Raw genomic sequence first — 22449 nt, forward strand, 5'->3', positions numbered from 1 at the left:
TATTTCCTACTTTATCTTATACAATGTAGGTGTATAACTGTTTAACTGAGGCCAGTTTAAATGCTTAACGTGTTATTTTTTTTAGATTTAATAACAAATTTTGCATCTTTTAAATGTTGAAAAAAAAAACCACTTATAACTCCTTTTATTAAATCAATAAATAGGTTTATTGTCTTACAGCAGTCACTCACAGAATGGATACAGGCCATCTATATTTCTTTCTCCCCATGACACAGCTGGTGGTCTCATATGTGGGTGGTCTCATCCTCAGTGTCTGAGTCATGTGGCAGAGAGAGCTGAGCTTCAGGGAGGTTGTTGCACTGCAGGTAGCTTAAAACCACTTGGACCTGAGCATGCACGCAGACACACACACACACACACACACACACACACACACACACACACACACACACACACACACACAGTGAAACCAACATAAGTTTCTAAATTATCCCTTTTTACATCTCTAAAAATGAAAGGCGAAAACAAACCCTTAAATTAATGATGTCATTGAATGACAGTGACATCATCAGTTTATTTTTCTTTCTTTTTAGAGTTTCACTCTTTGATTCAGTCGTGGGGTATGACCGAATAGTCTGAGAGAAGCACCCCAGCAGCCATAATTAGAGCTGCTGGAATTCCCTAAATACTAAGGAAAGGATCATGTTTCCTTTATTACCTGCTTTAACATAATACACTGGACCGTACTGTATGAAAAGAAAGGAAATGTTTCTGTTCAAAGTGGCACCGATCATGTAAAAGTTAAACAGATGAGTGTTTTCATTTCCATGCTGTGACTTCCTGGTATGGTTTGCATTTGAAAGCTGAACTTTGAACAGTAATGGCGGTGCTGCCTCTTTAAATCAAGATTATAAATTAGATCAATTATATATAATAATTTATATCATTATACCAATTATATCAATTATATCATAAACCATATGAAGAATTAGTTTAAGGTTTGCTGTAGTCCAGTTTGGTTTTCTTCTGTCTGTTGTTGTTATGTCAGCCTTTAGGATTATTATTTATTCATTCATTCATTTCTACTTCAGGTCAGCTGCAGGCTCCAGCCCCCCCACCCCCACCCCCCCAACCCCCATCCCTGAAATGGATGAGTGATGCTTCAGTCAAAAAAAAAAAAAAAAGAAAAAAAAAATTAACAAAACAGAGAAGAGAAGTTACACTGGATCATCTTTCAAACAAGAAGAAATAATAATAGACTTGTTTTATAATCTTTCCATCCATTTTCTTCCACTTATATTTCTGGAGCATGGTGTGGCTGTCATGAGGCAGGGCGCCGTTCTGTCTCAGGGCTAGTGCACAGTAACAGCCAACCACTCACATCTATGGCCAATTTAGAATCACCAGTTAACCTAACAGGCACGTCTTTGGACTGTAGGAGGAAGCTGGAGCATCCAGAGAAGGCCCATGTGGGAAAACATGCAAATTTCACACAGATAGGTCCACAGCTGGCCAGTGGATTCAAACCCAGGATCTTCTTGTTATGAGGCCAGCATGCTAATTACTGCTCCACCGTGCCATCAGCATGATTATTCTTGGATACAGCATATGTTCATTTTTCTTTAAAATTCCAACCTTTGCAATGAATATTTTTCACCAGTGGTTCTCGTTTCTATGGCCTGGCTCATAAGTAAGAGGTAAATTTAGCGGTCCACTTTCTGGACACTGTCGTTTCAACACAACAAGCATGAGCTCTTCATCAGGTCTTTCCTTGACCTAACAGTATTTTCCATTGAGATCAAAGTAAAGTGATCAGGAAATGAAGGAAGGAGCTCATTTTTGGGATGATTTGACCTGATCCCTGCTCTCATGCCCCACCTCAGCTGTCAGTGCACTTCCACTTTCCTGCCTTTCCCATTCGTAGAGTCACCTGACCCGCCCTTTCCCTCCACTTACATCAGTTTAACTTTTTAGCCCCTGCAGGTTTATACACCCCCAGCTCACAGTACTAAATAAATAAAATAAAATAACATAGAATAAAATAAATGCATTTGCAGACATTGTACAGAGCACGGCCAATTTATCCAGAAACATTTCATGCTCACCTGGACGACCACCTCCTGAGAGATATCCACAGTGGGCCCGTTGTGCCCATCTCCAGCCATGGGGGGGCGTAGGAGGCTCGGACCAAACACAGTAGCGAGGTTTTGTAGAGACATCTTGTTTATGTGTTCCCTCTCTGAGACTCTGGAACGGAAAAAAAAAAAAGATTAAAAATATGCTAAAAGATGGAAAATATCAGCAGATTTATTTTTTTTTTCTTCCCTCTATATGCTGTTCTCTTTCAGTGACCAAGCATATTTTTTCATATTCCTATATTTTTGTAATTAAACATCTTTAACGTCCAATGAAAGCAAAATTCACTTTAATTGTTGGTAGAAAAATATGAAGGTTAGAGCAATGTAACTGCGTCAGGGTGAACAGGTGTTGTGGTGTCTGATTCATACCGTCGGAGGTGATGCAGGAGGTAGAGGAAAGTGTGGCGGTTGACATCAGGACAAGACTGCAGCAGGGGCAACATGGAGACCAGCCGGGAGTTTTGGTCCTGGATGTCTAGATGGAAATCAGTCAGCATGCAGTTAACTGAGGGAGGGGGGGTGAGAGACTCAGAGGGCATCACTTAAAGGTCATGGACCATTATCCTGCTGTGTATATCATCAGAGCTAATGGAAAGCAAGCCAATAATTGATGCAGAGGGAATTTCAGGGATTATATCAAAAACCAATTTCTCTCTGTATATAAAGCATGGATGCTGCCCGTGTTAGTACGGTGCCACAGCGAAGCCTCAAGCTGAATGTTCTCGCTGTCACCATATTGTGTGTGAAAGCAGATGTGGTTCTGACTAAGCAACCCGGTGACGCAACACAATCATAGACTGTTGGGAAAAGAATGATCTTTTCTTCCTGACTTCAGTGGAAAGCGGCATTATCTTCTTTTCTTCCATAAAAGAGCCTCTGCTCAAGGAGGAAGCCTTTAGCACGGGAACCTTCTCAAACGACTGACCGACCACAACTACAAGGTGAGATAGGCCCACGCTCACACACACACACACACGCTCTTTCTCCTCTTTTCTGACTCTACTGGGGACTGCTGGATTCAATAACTAGGCAGACTTATCAGGAAAGTGTTTATTGAGGACACAGAGAGCCAAACAGTCATTTTCCCATCAGCGTTTACACAACCAGGTCCCTTTAGCTGGTCATTAGAAAAAGTTCACCTCTGAGGTATTTCAGCTCTGGCTTTAGTTACCAGACCCTGGAGCCACACCCATCTTTGTTAGTCATCTTTTATATATCTTCACATGACAACTGACAGGAAGCAGAGTATCTATTTTGATACCTCCCCACACCCATCTCTGATTATTTTCAGATTAGTTTTATTTATTCTTTTTTTTTTTTTTTTTTAACCTTTTCAAGCAGCAAAAAGCTTCTAGATGCTGAATTTGTTCTGAAGAGAACTGCAAGGAGGCAACCAGTTCCACAGGTGACCAGGGCTGGACTGGGACAAAAAATCGGCCCTGGCATTTTTGACTTAGACCGGCCCACAACTATGTCTTAAAGCATTTGACACGGTCTTACTCTTATTCAATGTGGGCATACCTTTTGCTAATAATACCTTTAAACTTTTTTAAACTTGGTTTAGTAATGCTTAAATTGCAAAGCTTTTACTTATCATTTAGAAATTTTAAAATCTGTTATTTCACCTGTTTGAGTGCTTTTAAAAACATATTTAACCAGCACAGAGGCTACAAATTCAAATTACTATGCAGCCTTTCAACAGACCTTTGACCTAAATATCTAAAATGCTATGATGTAGCCTAAAATTGACACTTGCTGCTCATCCAACACTTCTCGGCCTTCACCGTTTGCTATTTTATCAGATTAAGGTGCTGTGGCTGCCAGTATGCAAATGCAAATAAATATTGATACTAATCAATCACCATTGCTCATCATTCTCATGTAATAGAGCTAATGTTACCTGATAACTCTGTCCCTCGGTTTCCCTTTCCAAAGCCTGCATCTCTGGCTGCTCCTCTCCCTGTCCGCTGCTGCTGTCCTCACCTACAGCCCTCCCAAGCCTTGAAAGGGCCCTAAGCAAAATTTGATTTGGGCCCCCTTCATACCATTTCATTGTCCCCTGAATTTAACCATTATTAATGCTGGAGGGTTAAAGTTGATCATTATTTTTTTTAGGATGCACTACTGCTTCAGACTTTTCAATTCAATTTTTCAGTTCAATTTTATTTATACAGCACCAACTCACGACAAACAGTCACCTCAAGGCACTTTACACTGTGAGGTAAAGACTCCACAATAATTTCAGAATAAACCCAACAGTCATCCTAATCTTAAAAATAGAGAAGGTGTCTGTCTCCTGAATCCAGACTGGGAGCTGGTTCCACAGAAGAGGGGCCTGAAAGCTGGAGGCTCTGCCTCCCATTTTACTCTTCAGTAGGAACCACAAGTAAGCCAGCAGTCTGATAGCTCAATTGGGATGATATGGTACTATGAGCCAATGAAGAGAAGCCAATATGGGAGAAATCTGCTCTCTCTTTCAGAATTTTGGATCAGCTGAAGGTTTTTCAGGGAGCTTTTAGGACAGCCTGATAATAACAATTTTCAATAGTCCAGCCTAGAAGTAATAAATGCATGAATTAGCTTTTCAGCATCACTCTGAGACAGAAATATTAGTGTAGCCTACTGATTAAATTAGTGTTGTTACAAGTACACAAATCTGGACAGTTAGAATAGTCTCTTCTTTCTTTTAGGAAATTGGCATTTGTAAAAAATTAAAACAAACAAAAACATTTCATGACCAATGTGGGCAAGCTTGGGGCCCCCTGGTGGTCAGCCGCATATGTCGCCTATGCCTCTGGCCGGCTCTGCCTACAACCTGCTGTTGCTGCAGCATTACTGTTACAGAGGAGGTGGAGGATACAGCAGCGAACATGTCTGTGATCTTTACACATTTTGTAGCATCTACAGTGACACTCTGCAATTTCTTTGCAGGTAACTTCTCTGCACCGCCTTTCTGCCGCTTCGGTTTCTCCGTGTTTCCTGTCCTTTAACACACGCGCTCAACACTGAAAGTAGCGGAGTTACACGGGACCACGCAGAGAAAGGGCGGGGCCGCTTTCATCCTATATCCTGATTGGTTCCATCTACTGTCTATATTGAATATGGACCAATGGGCAAATGCCCGGTATGCCCGATTGCCAGTCCACCCCTGCAGGTGACCCATGAAAGTGGTTTAAGATTTAAAATAAACTCTAGTGAAGTGTGCATGTAGCATGCATATGCTTTGTGATGTACTGAGGATGTGTTGTCTTACCCAGGCTTCTTGTGAGACTCTCAAACAGCTCAGTGGGTATCAGAGGTTTAGGCAGCTCTCTGAAGTAAAGTTTGAGGACACCAGATACAGCGTTCACTTCTGCACTTCTCAGTTTCTTCACTGCTTCACGGAGATCTGAGCAGAAGATAGATCGTGATTCTTCTTTTTCACTTCCTTCCTCACAGGCACAAGATTATAAATGGGTATGCAATGCAGTGCATATATAGACCAGCACATGAAAGATTATGAGTTTCTTATGGTCTACAGAAAATTAATCAGAATTATTCTGGCGATGAGTTTTTGAAATTCTTGGTCAGCAACGAAGGAACTGAACTGTCTCTTTGAGCCTTCATATGGCACCAGTTTTGTGACAAAATGTATTAAATTAATGATATTTATTTGAGTTATACTGTGCATTTAGCGCTAAAACGTTGCTGCCAAGCACAAACACAGAGTACTGTGCAAAAGTCTTGAGCCACCCCTCCGTTCTTTATTTTTGCTTCCAAGCAATCAGACCTTCTTGTAATTTTTTAAAGTGGTCTTGAGCATCAGTTCTTCAGGATTTCTGAAGGTCTTTCAAAGTTATTCTTTGGTTTTCAGTCCTTGTAACAATTCCTTTTCTTTTGCCAAGTCTCAGGCCTAAATAAAACTATCTACAGCAGATGAACAGTAGCTGAAAATCATGTCCTTAAGAAACCAGCAAAGACCTGACACAAGACCTGAGAGATACATCTAACTCTATAGCTGATCCATCTACTGTTCACTGAAGCCTCATCAGAAATGGTCTCAGAGGACAGGTGGCTGTCAAGAAGCCGTTCTTAATGAAGGGAAACAGGGAGAAAAGGTTGAAGTATTTCACATTACACAAGAACTGCATTTAAAGTCAGATCTGATCAATCCAGATTCAACATTTTTTGATCAGATCTTCATCAGTATGTACAGTGGTGGTCAGTGAGTGTTTACAGCCATCTGTAAAACACGGTGGAGACTCAGTCATGGTTTGGGCTGCACTTCAGTCAGTGGTGTTGGACAACTTGTCAAAATTGATAGAATTATAAATGCAGATAAATTGCTGATTGGCAGCAGCTTCATTTTTCAGCAACACACTGCCAGTGCAGTAAAAGCATTCCTGGATAGAAAAACACACAATGGAACACTATCAGCCATAGACTGACCTCCTCAGAGGCTCAACATTATTGAAGCAGTGTGGGATCATCTTAACAGAGAACAGAAGAAAAGGCAGCCAACATCCAAAGAAGAGCTTTGAATGTCCTTCAAGAAGCCTGGAGAACTATTCATGAAGACTGTTTAAAGAAATGACAGGAAAGCTGCCTCAGAGAGTTCAGACTGTGCTGAATAATAAAAGTGGTCGTATCAAATATTGACTTTAAAGCTTGTTAGAATTGTACAAACTCCGTTGTTGCCTTATATGCTGTTATGTTTGTACATGTTTTTAAAAAACTGCTGCATCTATTTCCCCTTTTTTTTATAGCAAAATATAAAGAAATGAGAGGTGGCTGAAGACTTTCACACAGTACTGGTCTATAATTATCACTGTAATCATGTTAGTGTGCTGATATCGGAACCTCTTTGGTTGAAAGATAAGACTCAAAACCCAACAAGTTCCAACACAAACATGCATGTAATTTCCCCTTGCTACATTTCCTGTGTCTCTCCACTTTTACTATTAACTAAACTGTCCTAAATAATCTTTAAGAAAAAGGAAGAGAGCTGAAATGTTTGCGTCACGTTGAAGATGAGCAGAGTGAAGGGTTTGATGACTGGCGCTCACATCCATCTGCCCCTTGCTGTGTAACAACTATTTTTTGTCACCGCACATGCCAACAGAAAGCTGATGTCTCTGCAGCGTGTTTTCTTACTGTTGTTGAATGCAGCCCTGAGCATGCCGATTTCACTGCTGGTTCCCGAAACCCTGTAGATTCCCACCTCATCCATGCCTCTCCTCTCCACTTCCTCCACGCAGCATCGCACCACGTGAGGAACCAGCACTCCCTCCTGTCTGACAGAGGATTGAGAGGGTCTGTTTTTGTTTTTTTTAAGCACTGCGTCAGTTATGTTACATTTGATTGATAAGCTGTTTCATTTCAGTTCAGTCTCCACTCTTGCCACACTTCTGCTTCTCTTTAACTCACTTTCTCACAAATCAACCCGGAAACTAGCTTCACTAAGGGGCACACAAGGGAAATAAAACTGTAAACTACGCTACAGCTTTCAGTTTCAAAGTGTCTAGACTTTTCCGGTCAGCCTAGAGGGGGGAGGACAGCTGACGCACTGAAATGACGGGCAGGGACTTACTGTGCCACGGTTTCAATTGGGACGCAGAAGACCGGCGGCTGTTGAATTGTGGAGCTGGGTGGGGAGAGAGGGTGTGGAGAGTATTTCAGGGAGAGAGTAAGCTCCACCTGGCCCAGCTGTAGAGTCTGTTTTTTCCATCGCTTATTCAGAGTTTTAGACTCCAACTGATGAACACAGAAAAAAAAAAGTAAACATCCATTTGGCACAGAAATGTTAGGATCATTAGTTTAAAAAAAAACTAAAAAAAAACCTGTCTGGTGAAATAATTACCCTGGGGCATTTTCACCCATAACCTCAACCTCTGCTCTGGTAATACAGGCATGTGATATAATAAACTATATTTATGTAGCAAGTTGCAGAAAAGAAAGCAATAAAATGTTTAATAAAAGGTAAATGTGAAACAGCATTCAGAGAAGAAGACTGGCAGTGCAACGAGATTAAAAGAGAGGAGCGAAGAAAATTGCAAATCTAAAAATTAATTAAATTAGATGCAAATAAACAACAATTAAAAATGAGCAGTGGGAAGAGATAATTTTAAAAAAGGACAATGCAGAAATAACTCAAAGTGGAGGCACAGAAAAGGCCTTCTTATAAAAATATGCCTTTAAAAGAGATGTGATGGACCTCATCAGGCATGTTTCACCTTTCTAGACATTACCCACCAGAGGTGTTCAATGCAGTCGAACTGGACATTAAAAATTCTTTAACCTGTTAGCTTCCTGGTTCAAAATGTGATGCCTTATTGCCCCAGCATTAGACTAGAGCAGGTAAGCCACAAAAAATTGGGCGTCATGCGTCTTTTCTCCTGCCCTCTCTACCCAGGCATTACCCTGGGTCATTGCATTTTTTCCCACAATTTAAAAACATGTCTCATGCCAACCAAAGGTCAAGTTCAGACAATGTACAGAGTTCTGTTGATTAACATGATGCCCAAGACGGTGTGACACGCCTTCTGCTGTCACAGGGAAGTCCTGGCCTTCTCTTCCTAATAATTGGCTGATGTGGGAGGGTCATCACCTCACCTGGGCCTTCACGGCTATAAAAGCTGGCCCAAAAGAACTGCTTACCCTCTCTCTCTCTCTCCCACTTAATGGAGAATTTAGAGTTTACTGGAGACCCAGGCAAAACTTCACAGGGGGCCCCTCCAAATTCAAGTGTCTCGCCCCCACAGTGAATGTTATTTAAGCATTTTATTATCTCACATTAATTTAATTGCTCCAAAAAAAGAAAATGCTGCCTTGCTTTTTTTTTCTCTTCCTCTTTTTACTTCTTCTTTGTTTTTCCACTCCCAGAAGGATACCTAATCATTTCCATTCAGTGGCTTCCACCACTTATAATGGGAGTGAGTGCAGACCCCATAAGGAGGACAGGTCTCTCCCACTGTCATTGCAAACTTTGCACATTGCCACTGCTGTAGTTTAAAGTAGTTTAAAGTTTGCACCTGAGGTGGCATTTGCTGCAGGCACTGCTTCTAAAGAATGGCTGTAGCTCAGGGGTTAAAGAAGGTCATCTATTAATCAGAAGGTCCATTCTTCAACGCATCCGTTGGAGTATGAATGTTAGAAAGCACTTAAGCATAGAAAGAAGTGCTCATATGAATGAGTGCTCAGAGGAGAAAAGCATTATACAAGAGCCAGTCCATTTACTCCACCTGGTGTCAGCCCACTTTGATATTTGTATCTTGGTAATTTGATGTTTTAAAAAAAAAAGATCTTTTATTCAAATTAACCTCTTGTATGAACTTGTCATCTTGTCACCAACTTTGAGCCAGTTCATGACAAATGGCCACAACATGCCAAACACCAAAAGTACTGGAGGCTGTACTCAAAAAGCAACTCAGCTAATCATTTAGAAAACTACAAGCTTAATTAGTCATCAACACTGACTCAGACTCTGTTCTTGCTAATTGGTTTAAATATTCTGGACAAGTCCCCATTTATCATGAACATCATGAAACACTACACTATAACACTACTGTTTAAAGGCTAATTAACACTATGGAGCCCTGCTCTAAAAAAATGACATTCTCTGTTAATCTGGATTTAAGAAATAAGTGTTTAAAGTTAAAGTTTTTAACTTTATTGGGAAAATGCAGCTATTAACTGCAATGTTCGAGTTTGTGGAGCAGTTTATAAATGAGGACTGACTGCCCCTTTTGTTCAGTGCTGCTGGTAACACTGTAGCTTTATGAAAACTTAGTGTATTCACAAAGATAAAGCTGAAGTTCTTCATTATCTTCATACCTTTACAGTAGTTTTTCCCAGAATAGTATCACTCTGTTCATCTGACTGACTCACACATAACACCCTCAAGTTCTGTGCCCCGTCCACCTGAAAGGACAGCTCCTGTTTGAAATTAAGAAAAGATGTTAACACTGACCACAGACTTTAACTTCCTCAAGCTGCAACCGGATAATTTGTGTCTTAGACTAAGCCTTTCAGTCCGGCCTACTGGTTGGATTTAGTGTAGATTTCACTGCCACTGATAATGTTTAAAGCATGGCATTGTCAGAAAAAAGTGCAGACTTTTGTAATCCTCTGAGCTCAAGCCTGACATTATGTCGGATGCTGTCTAGACATGAAGAAGTCATTTGCTTCCCTGAACTTTGAACTGGTTGACAGTAGGACTTTTACTCATATGTGCTGATGTTGCTTATTTCCTTTAGATTAATCTTAATTAATTCCAGATGAAAGAAAAATATCACATTTTGTATTTCAAAGAGCTTGAGGCCAACCTGGTCCCAGTGTGGGTTTAGGCTGAGGACTGAAGAGTGTGTCTGGGTCTGTTGATCGTAAAACCTGTAGCCATCCACCTCTGCACAAACGTACACACCTGAATGAGGAAGAGAGAATCATTAATGACCCTTTAGTTTATGGTTTTGAATAGAGGATAGGCCCACCACTAAAAAGCCCAACCTCTCATGACATTTAAAAAATTGCCAAATATTAAGAAGCATACATGCTGGTTGCTGTAGACCAACAGCAGAATCAATGGCCACACTCAAAGTCCCACATAACAACTCCTTGTGCAGTCCTGGTGAAAGAGACAGAGACAAATCTCAGTCGAGTTAATCATGCTGAATAAAAGTGTAACAGTAATACAGGACAGGCATGAAGGAAGTTGCACTAAAAAGGGTTGTGGGTGTCCTGTAAAGATCAAAACAAGAACCTCACACAGTGTATTGCATTTCAGTCACAGATGTGATTCTATGGTGAGAAAAAGTGAGCCTGAGGTGTGTCCTTACCAGCATAAATGCTATGTAGTGGCGGCTGCTGCGTCATTCTCAGTTTCACACACGAACTGGTCAGCGTGAGCAGGTCTGGAGGGACAGTTTCTATGTCTGGCAAACACAACACAAGGCAAATACAAGCACCAATCAGCTTACATAAAGGCAGCATTCATGCAACGAAGAATAACTCATTCGTCTGAACCTCCAGTGAGAGAAACTTGTTATTAAAGCTCCAAAAAAAAAAGAAACCTATCTAAAACAAGCCTTTCTCTTCTTGACAGCTGTATGGGAGGTGGCATTTTGTCTAATTCCCTTGTTTAAAATTGTCTTTATAATTAAAGTTATGCATTATTAGGGGTGTAGCCTCACTGATGTTATATCAAACACAGGCTGCATAGCTGCTTAGTTGCTGTCATTGCAGCTAATTTGAGTCACTGCATTAGACAGTTTAATATAGGTTTCTATCTAAGTGTATACACAAGTTAAATTGCAGTTTTCATGACATACAACTGACCACAAGGACTTATCAGTGCTTGGAAAGCTACAAATGGATTAGCAGAGTAACAGTAATTATGCTCCAGAGTGGTCAAAAGCTGTGTACTCACTAGCTGTGGTGAGTTTGTGGATGGCTTCTCTCCATTCTTCTAGTTCATAGAGCGAGGAGAAGAGGAGAGTGTGACTCTGTGGTGAGACAAACAGATCATTGTGTAATCTTATTTTGGACTCGACTGATCTCAACTTAGCACAAAAAGTAGGGAAAATTTGTGTTTGGTGGATTTTTTTCTTTGTTGTAACAATGCTTCTTGGCAATAAATCTTATACTGTTGGAAAGCCTGTTTGTTTCCCCTTAAAAGGAGCCACATTTGTAAAGAAAATGCATTTGTGGGTTTAGCAGAGTTGAGTATGTGGGCTGTGTCCATGAAAATCTTCTCTGCCAGTGCCAAAGAGCTTATTCTGCTTGTTTAGAGCATCTGGTGCTCCAGGTGCTGACAGCCAGGCCGGTCATCTTTGGAGGCAATGCAGTGAGATATTGAGATGAGATTCTGCAACCAGTGGCAATCCCATATCTCCACAGTCTGGGACCGAACGCTAGCCTCCAAGACAACAATGCTCAGCCCCACAGAGCGGAATTTAGCAGAGACGACCTCCAGAATTTGACAGTGGAGAGGATGGAATGGGCTGCCTGCAGTCCTGACCTCAACTCCAGTGAACATTTGTGGGATTAGCTTGGGCACGCTGTTCATTCCAGAGTGACCAACACAACCACACTGGCTGACTTGCAACAGAGAAGATTTGGCAAGTTTTTCATGGGCACAACCCACATACTCAACTCTGCTGCTGTCTTTCCAATGATACGAGATTTATCCAATCCAATTCTTTTTTATAAAGCACTTTAAATCACCCACAGGGGCCGAAGTGCTCTTCAGTAGAACAATAAAATACATAAAATACAACCCAATAAATACATAAAATACCTAAGAGATACATAATATATATAAAATACACAAAACATTTAAACACAGCTCAGAGTCTCAGCATCTTACTTGGTGTTAAAAGCAAAGAAAAGAGGCGAGTTTTTAAAAATGATTTAAAATGAGTGAGTGATGAGGCCTGTCTAACATGCAGTGGCAGATCATTCCACAGATTTGGTGTAGCCACAGCAAAAGCCCGGTCCCTTCTGAGCTTAAGCCTACTTTTAACCACTGTCAGGAGCAGCTGATCTACTGGCCTGAGAGACTGGGTGGGAGTGTAGCAGCACAGAGAGGTAAGGTGAGGCAAGTCCATTTAGAGATTTAATAGCAAATAAAAGAAATTTAAAAAAGGATCCTAAAATGAACGGGCAGCCAGTAGAGTAAAACTAAAACAGTTGAAACGTGCTCATGTTTGCAGGCACCAGTTAAAAGACACAGTGGCATTCTGCACCAGCTGTAGCTGAGCAATAGAGGACCCGCTAAGCCCCATATAAAGTGCATTAACGTAATCCAGCCAAGTGGTAACAAAGAGAACTGGCTTTATTTTGACCAGCTGACTCAGGTGTAAAAAGCTCGCCTTGACTAAACCCTTGATGTGACTATCAAGCTTCAGGTCAGATCTGTTTTAACACCTACGTTTGTGATTGTTGGCTTGAGATACTGTACCAGCGAACCCAGATCTACCAAAGGGTGTCACCTATGTTTTTCTCTCATTTAAATTTAGGAAGTTTAGAGTCATCCAGGCCTTAATCTTATATAGGAACTTAATTGATGGCTCCACTGAGTAGGGGTCCTTCATTTTGAGACGCACATATATCTGGCTATCATCTGCATAGCAGTGGAAAGAAGTTCCATGTTTTCTAAATGAGAAAAGAAGTGGACTTAGAACCGAGTCCTGTGGGATCCCAAACACAAGTGGAGGACACAACATCACAAATTCTGACTCAGAACATCAAATATGACTGAAACATCTCAGTGCTGTGTCTCCTATTCCCACCCACTACTCCAGTTGAGAGATAAAGATTTTATGGTCCATTGTGTCAAAAGCAGCAGTGTCACAACAAAGAAATAAGCAGCCAAACACAAATTGCCTTTCTGTGTGTGTGTATTTGTGTACCTTGCCGCTGGGGCTGTGCAGCTCCAGTCTGTAAGCAGTAGAGTGTGTGAGCAGCATCAGCTCCATTTGTTCCAATTTCTTCCTGCTACGAGTTTCCAGGCCCCTGGATGCTTTCTTCACACAGAGAAATGTGGTAACAGTTCACAAGAAATTACACTGTTATTATACACTGTTACACATTGTTTTTGTTATTTTATTTGTTATTTGAATGTAATTAACAGGATCAGGATTAGTCAATACTAGCAGTAGTGACAGTGCATCTGATGATGCAATATCATTTCCTATTATTGGTTTGTTAAATACATATTTCTCTGTTTCAAAAGCCAAACACACGGTGTTCAGCTGGGTGGACATGTTTGTGACTCCATGAAAAATAGGTTAATAAACATAATTTCAACTGCAGTGTGTTTTTTTTTTCATGTCTAAAGAGGAAGAATCTGAGGGAAAAAATCTTGACTGAGGTTCTCATAATTCATGCATGAAAAAGTTAAAAATATTTATAATTTTTTTCTTCTTTTCTTTAAAACTGGAAGTTGCTCTATTGTATCTACTGGTAAGTATTTTTAGGTAGTAAAAAAAAAGTCAGGCTATATTATGAAGTGCTGGCAGTAGTGTTTATATTTCAGTCATCTGGTTACGCTCTCACTTTCTGCGTCATAAACACACCGAATTTTGTCGTAGCTGCTGTAGTAGCTGCTGATGTAGGAGATACAGCTTTGATCTGATGTTGTGTAAGCGGACATTGGTGTCAGGCGGTCGTTCCTTGTCTGCAACCCAGCGAAGCCTTAGACCAGCGAGGGGCAGATACCAGCAGAACCTGTACTGATCCTGCTTCCTGGGAGAAACACAGCATGCACGGGCAATGTGAGACTTTTATTTTTATGAGTCCTGTTGTGAGATTTTTTTTAAATGAGAACTCAGCAAATGCATATTGCATCTGCAGGTTTTTACAGCTAGAATGTTGTTGTAGAAAATGTTGACCACATTTCCCACATGCCTAGCCTTGTGCACTCTTGTGCTGAGCTCACCCTCTATTTGCATGTTTAAATCTTGTGCACAGCAGGAGGTCGGTGTAAAGGAAGAGGTGACGCAGGCTTCGTTCACCCTCACTCACATCCACCACAAAGCCATCACGCATTAGCTGGCGTCTCTGGGAAAATACACATAGACAAAGTTGTATTAGAGGTGCAGTCATTTTTTTGCAAAATATTTAATTCAGTTTTTACATTTTCTGAAAAACCTGAAAAAAAATGACTCAGGCTGTTATTTTTGGAGGGTAATGATAATCAGCAGGGCATACATGCAATGTAACATCTCTACATATTCATTTAAAGGGATCTGGTTTATGACAAATCTCACCATGCCACGACTTAATGTGACCTCCCGTTTACTTTGTGAACTCTCGTTGACACCAGACAGGAAGCTGCGAGACAATCTCAGAGCTTCCTGTAAAGCTGTGTAATCTTTATGCTCCGTAGGTGTCGTCTTCAGGAGGTCCTACAAGATCACAGAGGTTGGCAGATCAGAAGATAACCAAGACAAAGCACCTGCTCCAGGAAAACCATACGAATCTCTTCATCAAAACTGATGCAATGAATAATCACTGAAGCAGAAGACAGATTAAAATAAGACCCCCCCCCCCAAAAAAACAAAAAAACAAAAATAAACTAAGAAGAAGAGGGTTTAATAAAATTGTCAATAGCTTACCTGCAGCACTAGTGTGGTTTTTGTAACTCTGTCCAAAGGTTTGTAGAGAAGAGCTATAAAGACAAAGAGAGGTGTTAGACAGACAAAGGCACACAAATATGTATTTTTTATAAAAAAAAAAAATCCCCAAATCACAGTTGTACCTTCAAGTGTGTACGTAGTACGAGCTTTGTCTGTGCCGTTGTTGGACATCATGCTCTGAAAAAGCAGCAGCAGATAAAGTAACAGTGATACAGCTGAATAGACTCACTGCGTTCTCGTGTTAATGCAGAGTTTGTAGTACCTCAGCCAGAGTTCGGAAGCGAGGGTCTGAGTTTGTGCACTTCCTAACCACTTCCACAGCTTTCTCGTAGTTTTCAATGAAGCCACCATACAGCCCAATCTGGCTCACCTGCAAAGGTAACACACACTGGATGGATATCCAAAGCCTGACCTTGATGTACATACAGCCTGGTGACACTCTCAAACTACATCTGTGACAGTTCAGGCTGTTTATTGCACCTCTAAAATTGCCTGCTATGTGAAAACTTTAACCCAGCCTAATGTTATCCTTCCTTTTGTCAGTGTGATCCTAAAGGGGTGATTTTTCAAGAACCGCTTTAGCCTGTAGAGATATAGTCCTTCACAGCAGATCTGAGTCACAAGACAAACCCGAGTCTTACATACGACAAACAAAGGCTTTTTTTCACAGTCATATAATGACAGCAAACCTAAAGCTGAAACAGCCATTAGTTTAGGCACAGGGACATCCGCAGGTTCACCCGGCGCACGGGCAGCCAAGTGCTGATGTCATCACTTTGCTACCCATGTCCCCCCTCTCTGCACACAGCAGACGGTGACGGTGTACAGTTTCTCTAGTTGTTGTGCTAATGTTTCTTTGTTCCAACATTCGTTCCACATGACGTTTCTCCCAGGCTGTTTGCACCCCACCTGTCCCACTTATTTCACCTTTGGTTACTTTTTTAATTTGAAGGGGGGGTTTTCTCTCTTGTCTTGCTGTGGTTTTACTTTCTGCTTTTGTTCCTTTCATTATTACCTTTACTTTTCATTATTGTCACCTGTGTTTGATTGTTTCCTCGTGTGTCTAACTCCCACATGTGCCTAACCTCCAATCACCCACCTGTGCCTCTGTCTGTGTTTGTGTGTGTGTATATTACAGTGCAGTATATAGTCCTACTGCATCTCCCCCTATGTATTTATCAGTTTGTCATAAAGACATTTTTTATTCTTTGCACACCTCTGTCCTGCATTGGCATCATCTCACTACCATTCTTTGCCAACTATGTCCAAATTTAGAATCACCAGTAAGCATAATGATGTTTTTAGACTGCAAGGCAACAAGTCCTAATCACTGAACCACTGTGCTACTGTACTTTAAAAGTGCAAACAGGCATGTTCTGTAATTTTAAATACAAACTGATGGCCTGCTAGGGTACATCCCACTTCTTGCCCTCTGCAAGATAAGGAGGGTATGGCTAATAGATAAAAAAAATTGGCTCTACTGCATTAAGCTTTGTTGTTTCTATTCTGCCAAATGTTTCTAATATTGCTGTCTACGTTCATGCAGAGAAACATGCACATTTGGTCAATTGAGATGTATTAACAGCAGACCAAGTTGAGATAAAGTATTCATGTGACTGTGCAGGAAGCCGTGCTCGTCTTAGATGTGTTGCTGATTTCAGTCAGCTGATAAAATATATGTGGCTAAATCTTCCTTTTTCTGATCAATACAAAGCCTGTGTACATACAGTCCACAGTTCACCTAATACTTGCTCGGTGTACAGTGGAGCTTTTTTTTAAAAAAAACAAAAAACTGCCTGCTGTGTCTTAAAACACCATTAACAAGAGCCGTTGTGGCTGAGAAAACGCCCTCAGTTACACTGAGGTTAGGACTGCTGCCTCACAGGAAGAAGGTTCCTCCTTCAAACCCTCTGGTTAGATGAGAGCTGGTTCTCACTGTCCATGTGTGGGTTTTCCCCAGCTTCCTCCAACAATCTAAAGACATGCATGTTACGTTAACTGATGATTTTTAAAAAAGGAGAAAGGAGAATAACTGCTGAACCGTTAGGGAACCATTCTTTGCCTTTGTGGATTTCCACAATTGAAGCACCACATACGATACAAATGGCAAACTCACCATTTTCAGGAACAGGTCCCCAACCACAAGCTCAAAGTCTCTGCAACTTATTCCTGCCTCCTCACCAGGGCCGATCTCAGTCTGGCAGTGAGTGCTCAAACACACCTTCAGGCCTGAGTAAAAAGTTTGGTGCATGTCTCTGAGCTCAGGCACCTGGTAGAAAACGGTCTGGACCTGCTGACTGGACAGAACTGGTTGGGAGGTCCCAGCTGAGGCCCGTAGGGCCTTCATGGGCTAGAGAACAAAATAAAAAAAACAACAAAAAAACAAAAACAAAGTAACTGTGTTAAATAGCAACCGGTCTGGTGAGAAAGGGGAACAATGTGTGAGCAGAAAAGAGAAACAGGCTGTGGTGAAGTGAGAGGGACATGAATGTGTGAAATGTGCAGTTCACATGTGCTAAATCCGCAAAGCATCATCACCTCATTACCTTTGGCAAATGCATGTAAACTGTCACTATAACAGCAAGAGCATACATTATGTTACATTTAATCACTCACTTAGTGGTAAGAGCATGGTGCCCATAAATTGCACAAAATGCTGCAGTCATAATAAACTCACATCTTTGTCTTTTGTTAAATGAGTCAAAAACTGCAGGAATGGGGAAATGAGTGTGTCTGTTGTTATTAATAGCACTGAAAAGAGAAAGAAGAAATGGATCCAGGCACTTGGTATTGCACCATCATATCCTGACTTGATTTAGTTTAACCGCACTCACTGGACTGACCAATACTCAGAACTATGGGAAAGTCCAAGGAACGCAGTGAAGATCTAAGAAGGGGAAACGCAGATTTACACAAGTTGAGAAGGTCTCTTGGGGCCATTTCTAAACAACTGCAGATTCCAGGACCATCAGTTCAAACAACTGTTTGCAAGTACAAGTTATTGGGATGTGTCAAAACGAATAAATGAATGTCACCCTCAGATGAGAGGATAGTGGTTAGGATGTTCAGGAACAACCCAGGAACCACCAAGGCTCAATTTTGCCATGAACTGGAAACTGCTGGAACACCAGTGCCACTGTCCACAGTGAAGCTAGTTTTCTATTGCTGTGGACGGAGAGGGTGCTGACCCAGAAAGAAGCCCCTGCTCCAAAATCAACACCTTCAAGCTCAACTGAAATATGCAGCTGCCCACATGGACAAACCAAATGAAACAGATGAGACAGAGACTGAGCTATTTGGCCGCAATGACAAGAGATATGTTTGGAGGAGCAAAGGTGAAACTTTCAAACCTAAGAACACTGTACCAGCTTTCAATCATGGTGGTGGTAGCATCATGCTGTGTTTTGCTGCCAGTGGTACTGGTACGTTGCACAAGTGGATTGAATAATAAAGAAGAAGGACTACCTCCAAATTCTTCATCTTCACCTTAAATTAACAGTTAGATGATTGAAACTTAGACACAATTGGGTGTTCCAACAGCCAAACACACATCAAAACTGGTTTTGGAATGGACAAAGCAGACTAACATTAAGCCTCTGGAATGGCCTTCTCAAAGACTCGACCTCAACCCTACTGAAAATCTGTGGACTATGCTTAAAAGCCATGTCTGTGCTAGAAAACTGACCAATTTAATGAACTCTACCAATTCTGCCAAGAGGAGTGATCAAATATCCAGCCAGAAATATGCCAGAAACTTGTTGATGGATACAAAAAGCAGGTGCAACTAACTTAGGGACATTTAACCAAAGATGTATGCCGTACAACATTTCCACCATGAAAAACAGTTCCAAGAAATCATTACAAGCCCCAAATTAATATGACATTCATGCCCATGATGTGTGCGTGGCAACTTCTGACCACAACTGTACTTCAGTTTCCAAAAGAAAACAAGTACTGAGACACCAACGACAGTTTAAAAACGTCCAAATTCTTTCAGCATCTATAAAATTTTCAGTGTGGCAGGGTGTTACAATAAAGTGCAATGCCCACACCTTTATGGACAGGAGGATTTGCAAAGTTTACCAGGGTTAGATGTTTGCATTAAATTTCTTGCTCCCTCTCCTCACAAATAATATCTCAAAGGCAAACAGAACAAACTCGTACAGTTGTAACTTGTTAATTAGAGACTGAATGTGGATTTAGGTCATTTTCTCTTAACAGCCACATAAAGCCAAGCTAACCTGTTCACACCTTGAGCTTCATATTGACTGTATGCATGAGAGTGGTTTCTATGGTTATAGAAAAAAAGGGGAACCCTCTTCCATAAAGGAGAACAATCTAACAACCACAGCGACGAAGGAAGCTGAAAAATCAAGATTGTTGCATGTGAGTACAGGACTTAATGCTGTGTAGCATGATAAAAAGAAAAAAAACACATAGCTTCAATATGTTCATATAAACTAAGGAAGAACTGACTCACATTAAACCACTATAGTAAGCGTGGCTACAGCTGAAGAAAAAAGCAGAAGTGAAATAATAACACTTTTTTTGTTATTTTGTCATATTATTTAGTCCAGTGAACAAGCGATGGACCGCCTGCCTCTAAATACCAAGAACAGAGACCTATATATAAGAACAGAGAAATGCAAATTTATAGTGTGTGTGTGTGTGTGTGTGTGTGTGTGTGTGTGTGTGTGTGTGTGTGTGTGTGTGTGTGTGTGTGTGTGTGTGTGTGTGTGTGTGTGTAAAGGTTACCATCAGCAGGGTGTCGAGCTCTCTGAGGTAAACCTCCTCACTCTCCAGGATGCCTTTCAGCACCGTGAGCCTCCTCTCCAACATTTCCTCTTTGCTGCACATTGTCTGGATCACAGGAGTTCAGAATATGAAAATACATCACAGCCCCCCCCCTCAGAGTCAAGGTTAATGTCAAAGAGTTTACTCAATTTGTGATGCTGACATCTGGACAAGGCCACAGTTATCATCACTGTAAGACTTTCCCATTGAATCAAGTTAGAAATCACAGTTAAAAGGTATAAGATAAGTGATGAAGTTGCAGCCTGATTCAATACTTGTTCTTTTTGCACAAACCCCAAATAGGTTGTTGGAATTTTGTGAGTTTATATATTTGTTTGTTTTTTAAACATTAGACCTCCCAGGGATGTGACTGTCCCCCAAGAATAAGTTACATAAATATGGGAAGCATGTGAAAAGTCCCAATACCAACATGATAAAAAGAAGCAGCATTTTCTGAAATATGCAGAAAATTTGGGATGATAACCCTGAGTGAACTGTAATTACTGTACTGAACTCCATTTGTCTGATATCTGGTTTTAAACCTGGCATGACACTTCGGCCATCGATCCTCCTCCATTTTCCTCCTGGCATCAGTAAAATAAAAGTACAGCAAAAGTAAATGCCCTTGGGACAGCAAGAAAGCACAGGGGGGCTGCAGAGTGACACAAACTCACAGGGGTGTCAGGGAAGTCTACACTCTCAGTGTTCAGCGGGGAGAGAAAACAGGACACTGCCTCCTCCGGGAAAACATCCTCCTCCAACATGTCAGGTTCTTCGACCACTGCAACAGACACACAGGCGCTAAGCTCGCATGTTCAGTATGAGGGAGCAAAGCTGAAAAAGTTCTCACATCTGCTTCTGTTTCGGTCTTTAAAAAAGACTTGGTAGCAGAGGTCATTGTGCTTTTTTTTTTTTTTTTTTTTCTCTCTCTCTCAGCAAACAAAACAAATAAATGATTGCAAGATTCAGGTTAAATGTACTCTCACCTGCAATGTGTTGTGACTCCAGATATTGCACAGACTCCTGGTAGACATCCATAGCTGAAAAACAAGTCCTCTCCTCTCTGCGCAGGTTGAAAGTCGGAGTGCGCAGCATGTGAACGCACTCAGCTGGCAATAGAAAACTTCCTCTTTCAGTTAACGGCGCACAAAAGGGGAATGTAAAGAGCTGAGCATGACTTCCTGTCTCTGTGAAAACACTAATGAGAAGAGGCACCTGACCTTTTAATACATTCCTACAGTTGCACGTTACTTCCCGTCAGTGGGTCGATTTCAACATAATGCTTTTACTTTTTAAAAAAAAACGATGCTGATGTAGAGGAGAGGGAGGTAAGATGAGCCAGCAGGTAGGTTGACCACCCGCATCAGTGCAACCAAACATCTATTTTTGTCATTTTGACCCTTTTCTTTTTTTTTTTTTTCAGCTGTGGAAGGAAAGACCGCAGGGGTGATTTAAAGATATTTTTTGCCTGTCAAGGCGTTTCTCGACATCAGAGGCAGTTGTCAGTTGCACATTCAGAACTATTACAAACTTGCACCGCATGTGCTGATCAAGTGTCAGCGTGTAAAAACACGTGACTGCAGCAGCAAAAGCGTTAAAAGTGTTAGCAAAAGTCTAGCTCTGCAGACACCATTTCAGAAGAAGTCTAAACCAAAAGGCCAGGTGCAAGTTCAGCTGGTGGTTCATCTTATTCTGAAACCTTAGAATAAAATGAGGTTTGATGTATTATAACAATCTATAAAGGACATTATGTTTAATATTTCAGATGAAACATAAAAGGGCAGCATAATGCAACAATGGGTAGCAGTGTTACCTCGTGACAAGAAAGCCCTGGGTTCAAATGCTTTCTGTGTGGAGTTTGCATGCTCTCCCTGGTTTCCTCCCACAGTAAAGGTTAGGTTCATTTTACCTCGTATTTAACTGTATTTGTGAGGAACACTGTATCTGATGATGAGAGTTGAACTAACCATAATAATAATATTAATAATAATAATAATAATACTTTATTATAACATCCAATGCTAGTGACTATTAAAGTCCCAAATTTTATCAAGCTTCAGCCACATCATGACAGCAAGGCTGATTGAGCAGAAGTCTTTTTGATTAAAAAAAAATTTAAAAATCTAATAGTGAGCTGCTGATTTACTGCAGGTAAGTAAGTCAGAGAGCATCCTTTCAGGCAGACATTAAAGCTCTACAAAATCCCTGCATAGGACAACTTCTCTGCCAGTTCTGCTCATATGTCATTTCCTGTATTGTGTGCTTATACTGGCATCCTCACCTCAGGATGTCAGTTTTATTTAAAAAACTTTAGTGAACCACATGTTTGACACCCAAGCCCAGATGTAGATTGTTTTTGGTGTGGTTTTAAGGTGGCTGAGTCAGGTCGGTGACAGCGTGAGGCCTCTTCTCGCTTCACTGATGGGTATTTTGACTTCAGC

The 22449-nt window shown here is 41.0% G+C and overlaps 1 protein-coding gene across 1 annotated transcript; it reads right to left on the reverse strand.

Moving 5' to 3' along the window:
• Positions 1 to 190: 190 nt before the first annotated feature.
• Positions 191 to 21126, reverse strand: LOC115797421 (active breakpoint cluster region-related protein). The gene is made up of 22 exons (XM_030754000.1): positions 20995 to 21126; positions 20683 to 20789; positions 19970 to 20074; positions 17331 to 17564; positions 15477 to 15584; positions 15337 to 15391; positions 15194 to 15246; positions 14846 to 14983; positions 14515 to 14636; positions 14153 to 14321; positions 13487 to 13600; positions 11503 to 11578; positions 10913 to 11008; positions 10627 to 10701; positions 10403 to 10500; positions 9912 to 10013; positions 7669 to 7832; positions 7233 to 7372; positions 5353 to 5487; positions 2469 to 2574; positions 2067 to 2208; positions 191 to 347 (listed from the first exon to the last, which is right to left on the reverse strand). The coding sequence occupies exons 1-22, from the start codon at positions 21101 to 21103 to the stop codon at positions 246 to 248; spliced, it is 2550 nt and encodes an 849-aa protein (XP_030609860.1). The 5' UTR covers positions 21104 to 21126; the 3' UTR covers positions 191 to 245.
• Between the last annotated feature and the right edge of the window lie 1323 nt (positions 21127 to 22449).

The sequence above is a fragment of the Archocentrus centrarchus genome, chromosome 18, assembly GCF_007364275.1.
Source record: "Archocentrus centrarchus isolate MPI-CPG fArcCen1 chromosome 18, fArcCen1, whole genome shotgun sequence".
NCBI lineage: Eukaryota > Metazoa > Chordata > Actinopteri > Cichliformes > Cichlidae > Archocentrus > Archocentrus centrarchus.

Bases quoted from the DNA above. Each gene is read 5' to 3' on its own strand.
- LOC115797421 (XM_030754000.1), bottom strand. From the start codon at position 21,103: ATGCTGCGCACTCCGACTTTCAACCTGCGCAGAGAGGAGAGGACTTGT. The intron at 15,585-17,330 runs GTGAGTTTGCCA...TTACCTTTGCAG, and splicing joins GGGACCTGTTCCTGAAAATG to GTGAGCCAGATTGGGCTGTA. The intron at 13,601-14,152 runs GTGTGTTTATGA...CTCTGTGTGAAG, and splicing joins AGCAGCTACGACAAAATTCG to AAAGCATCCAGGGGCCTGGA.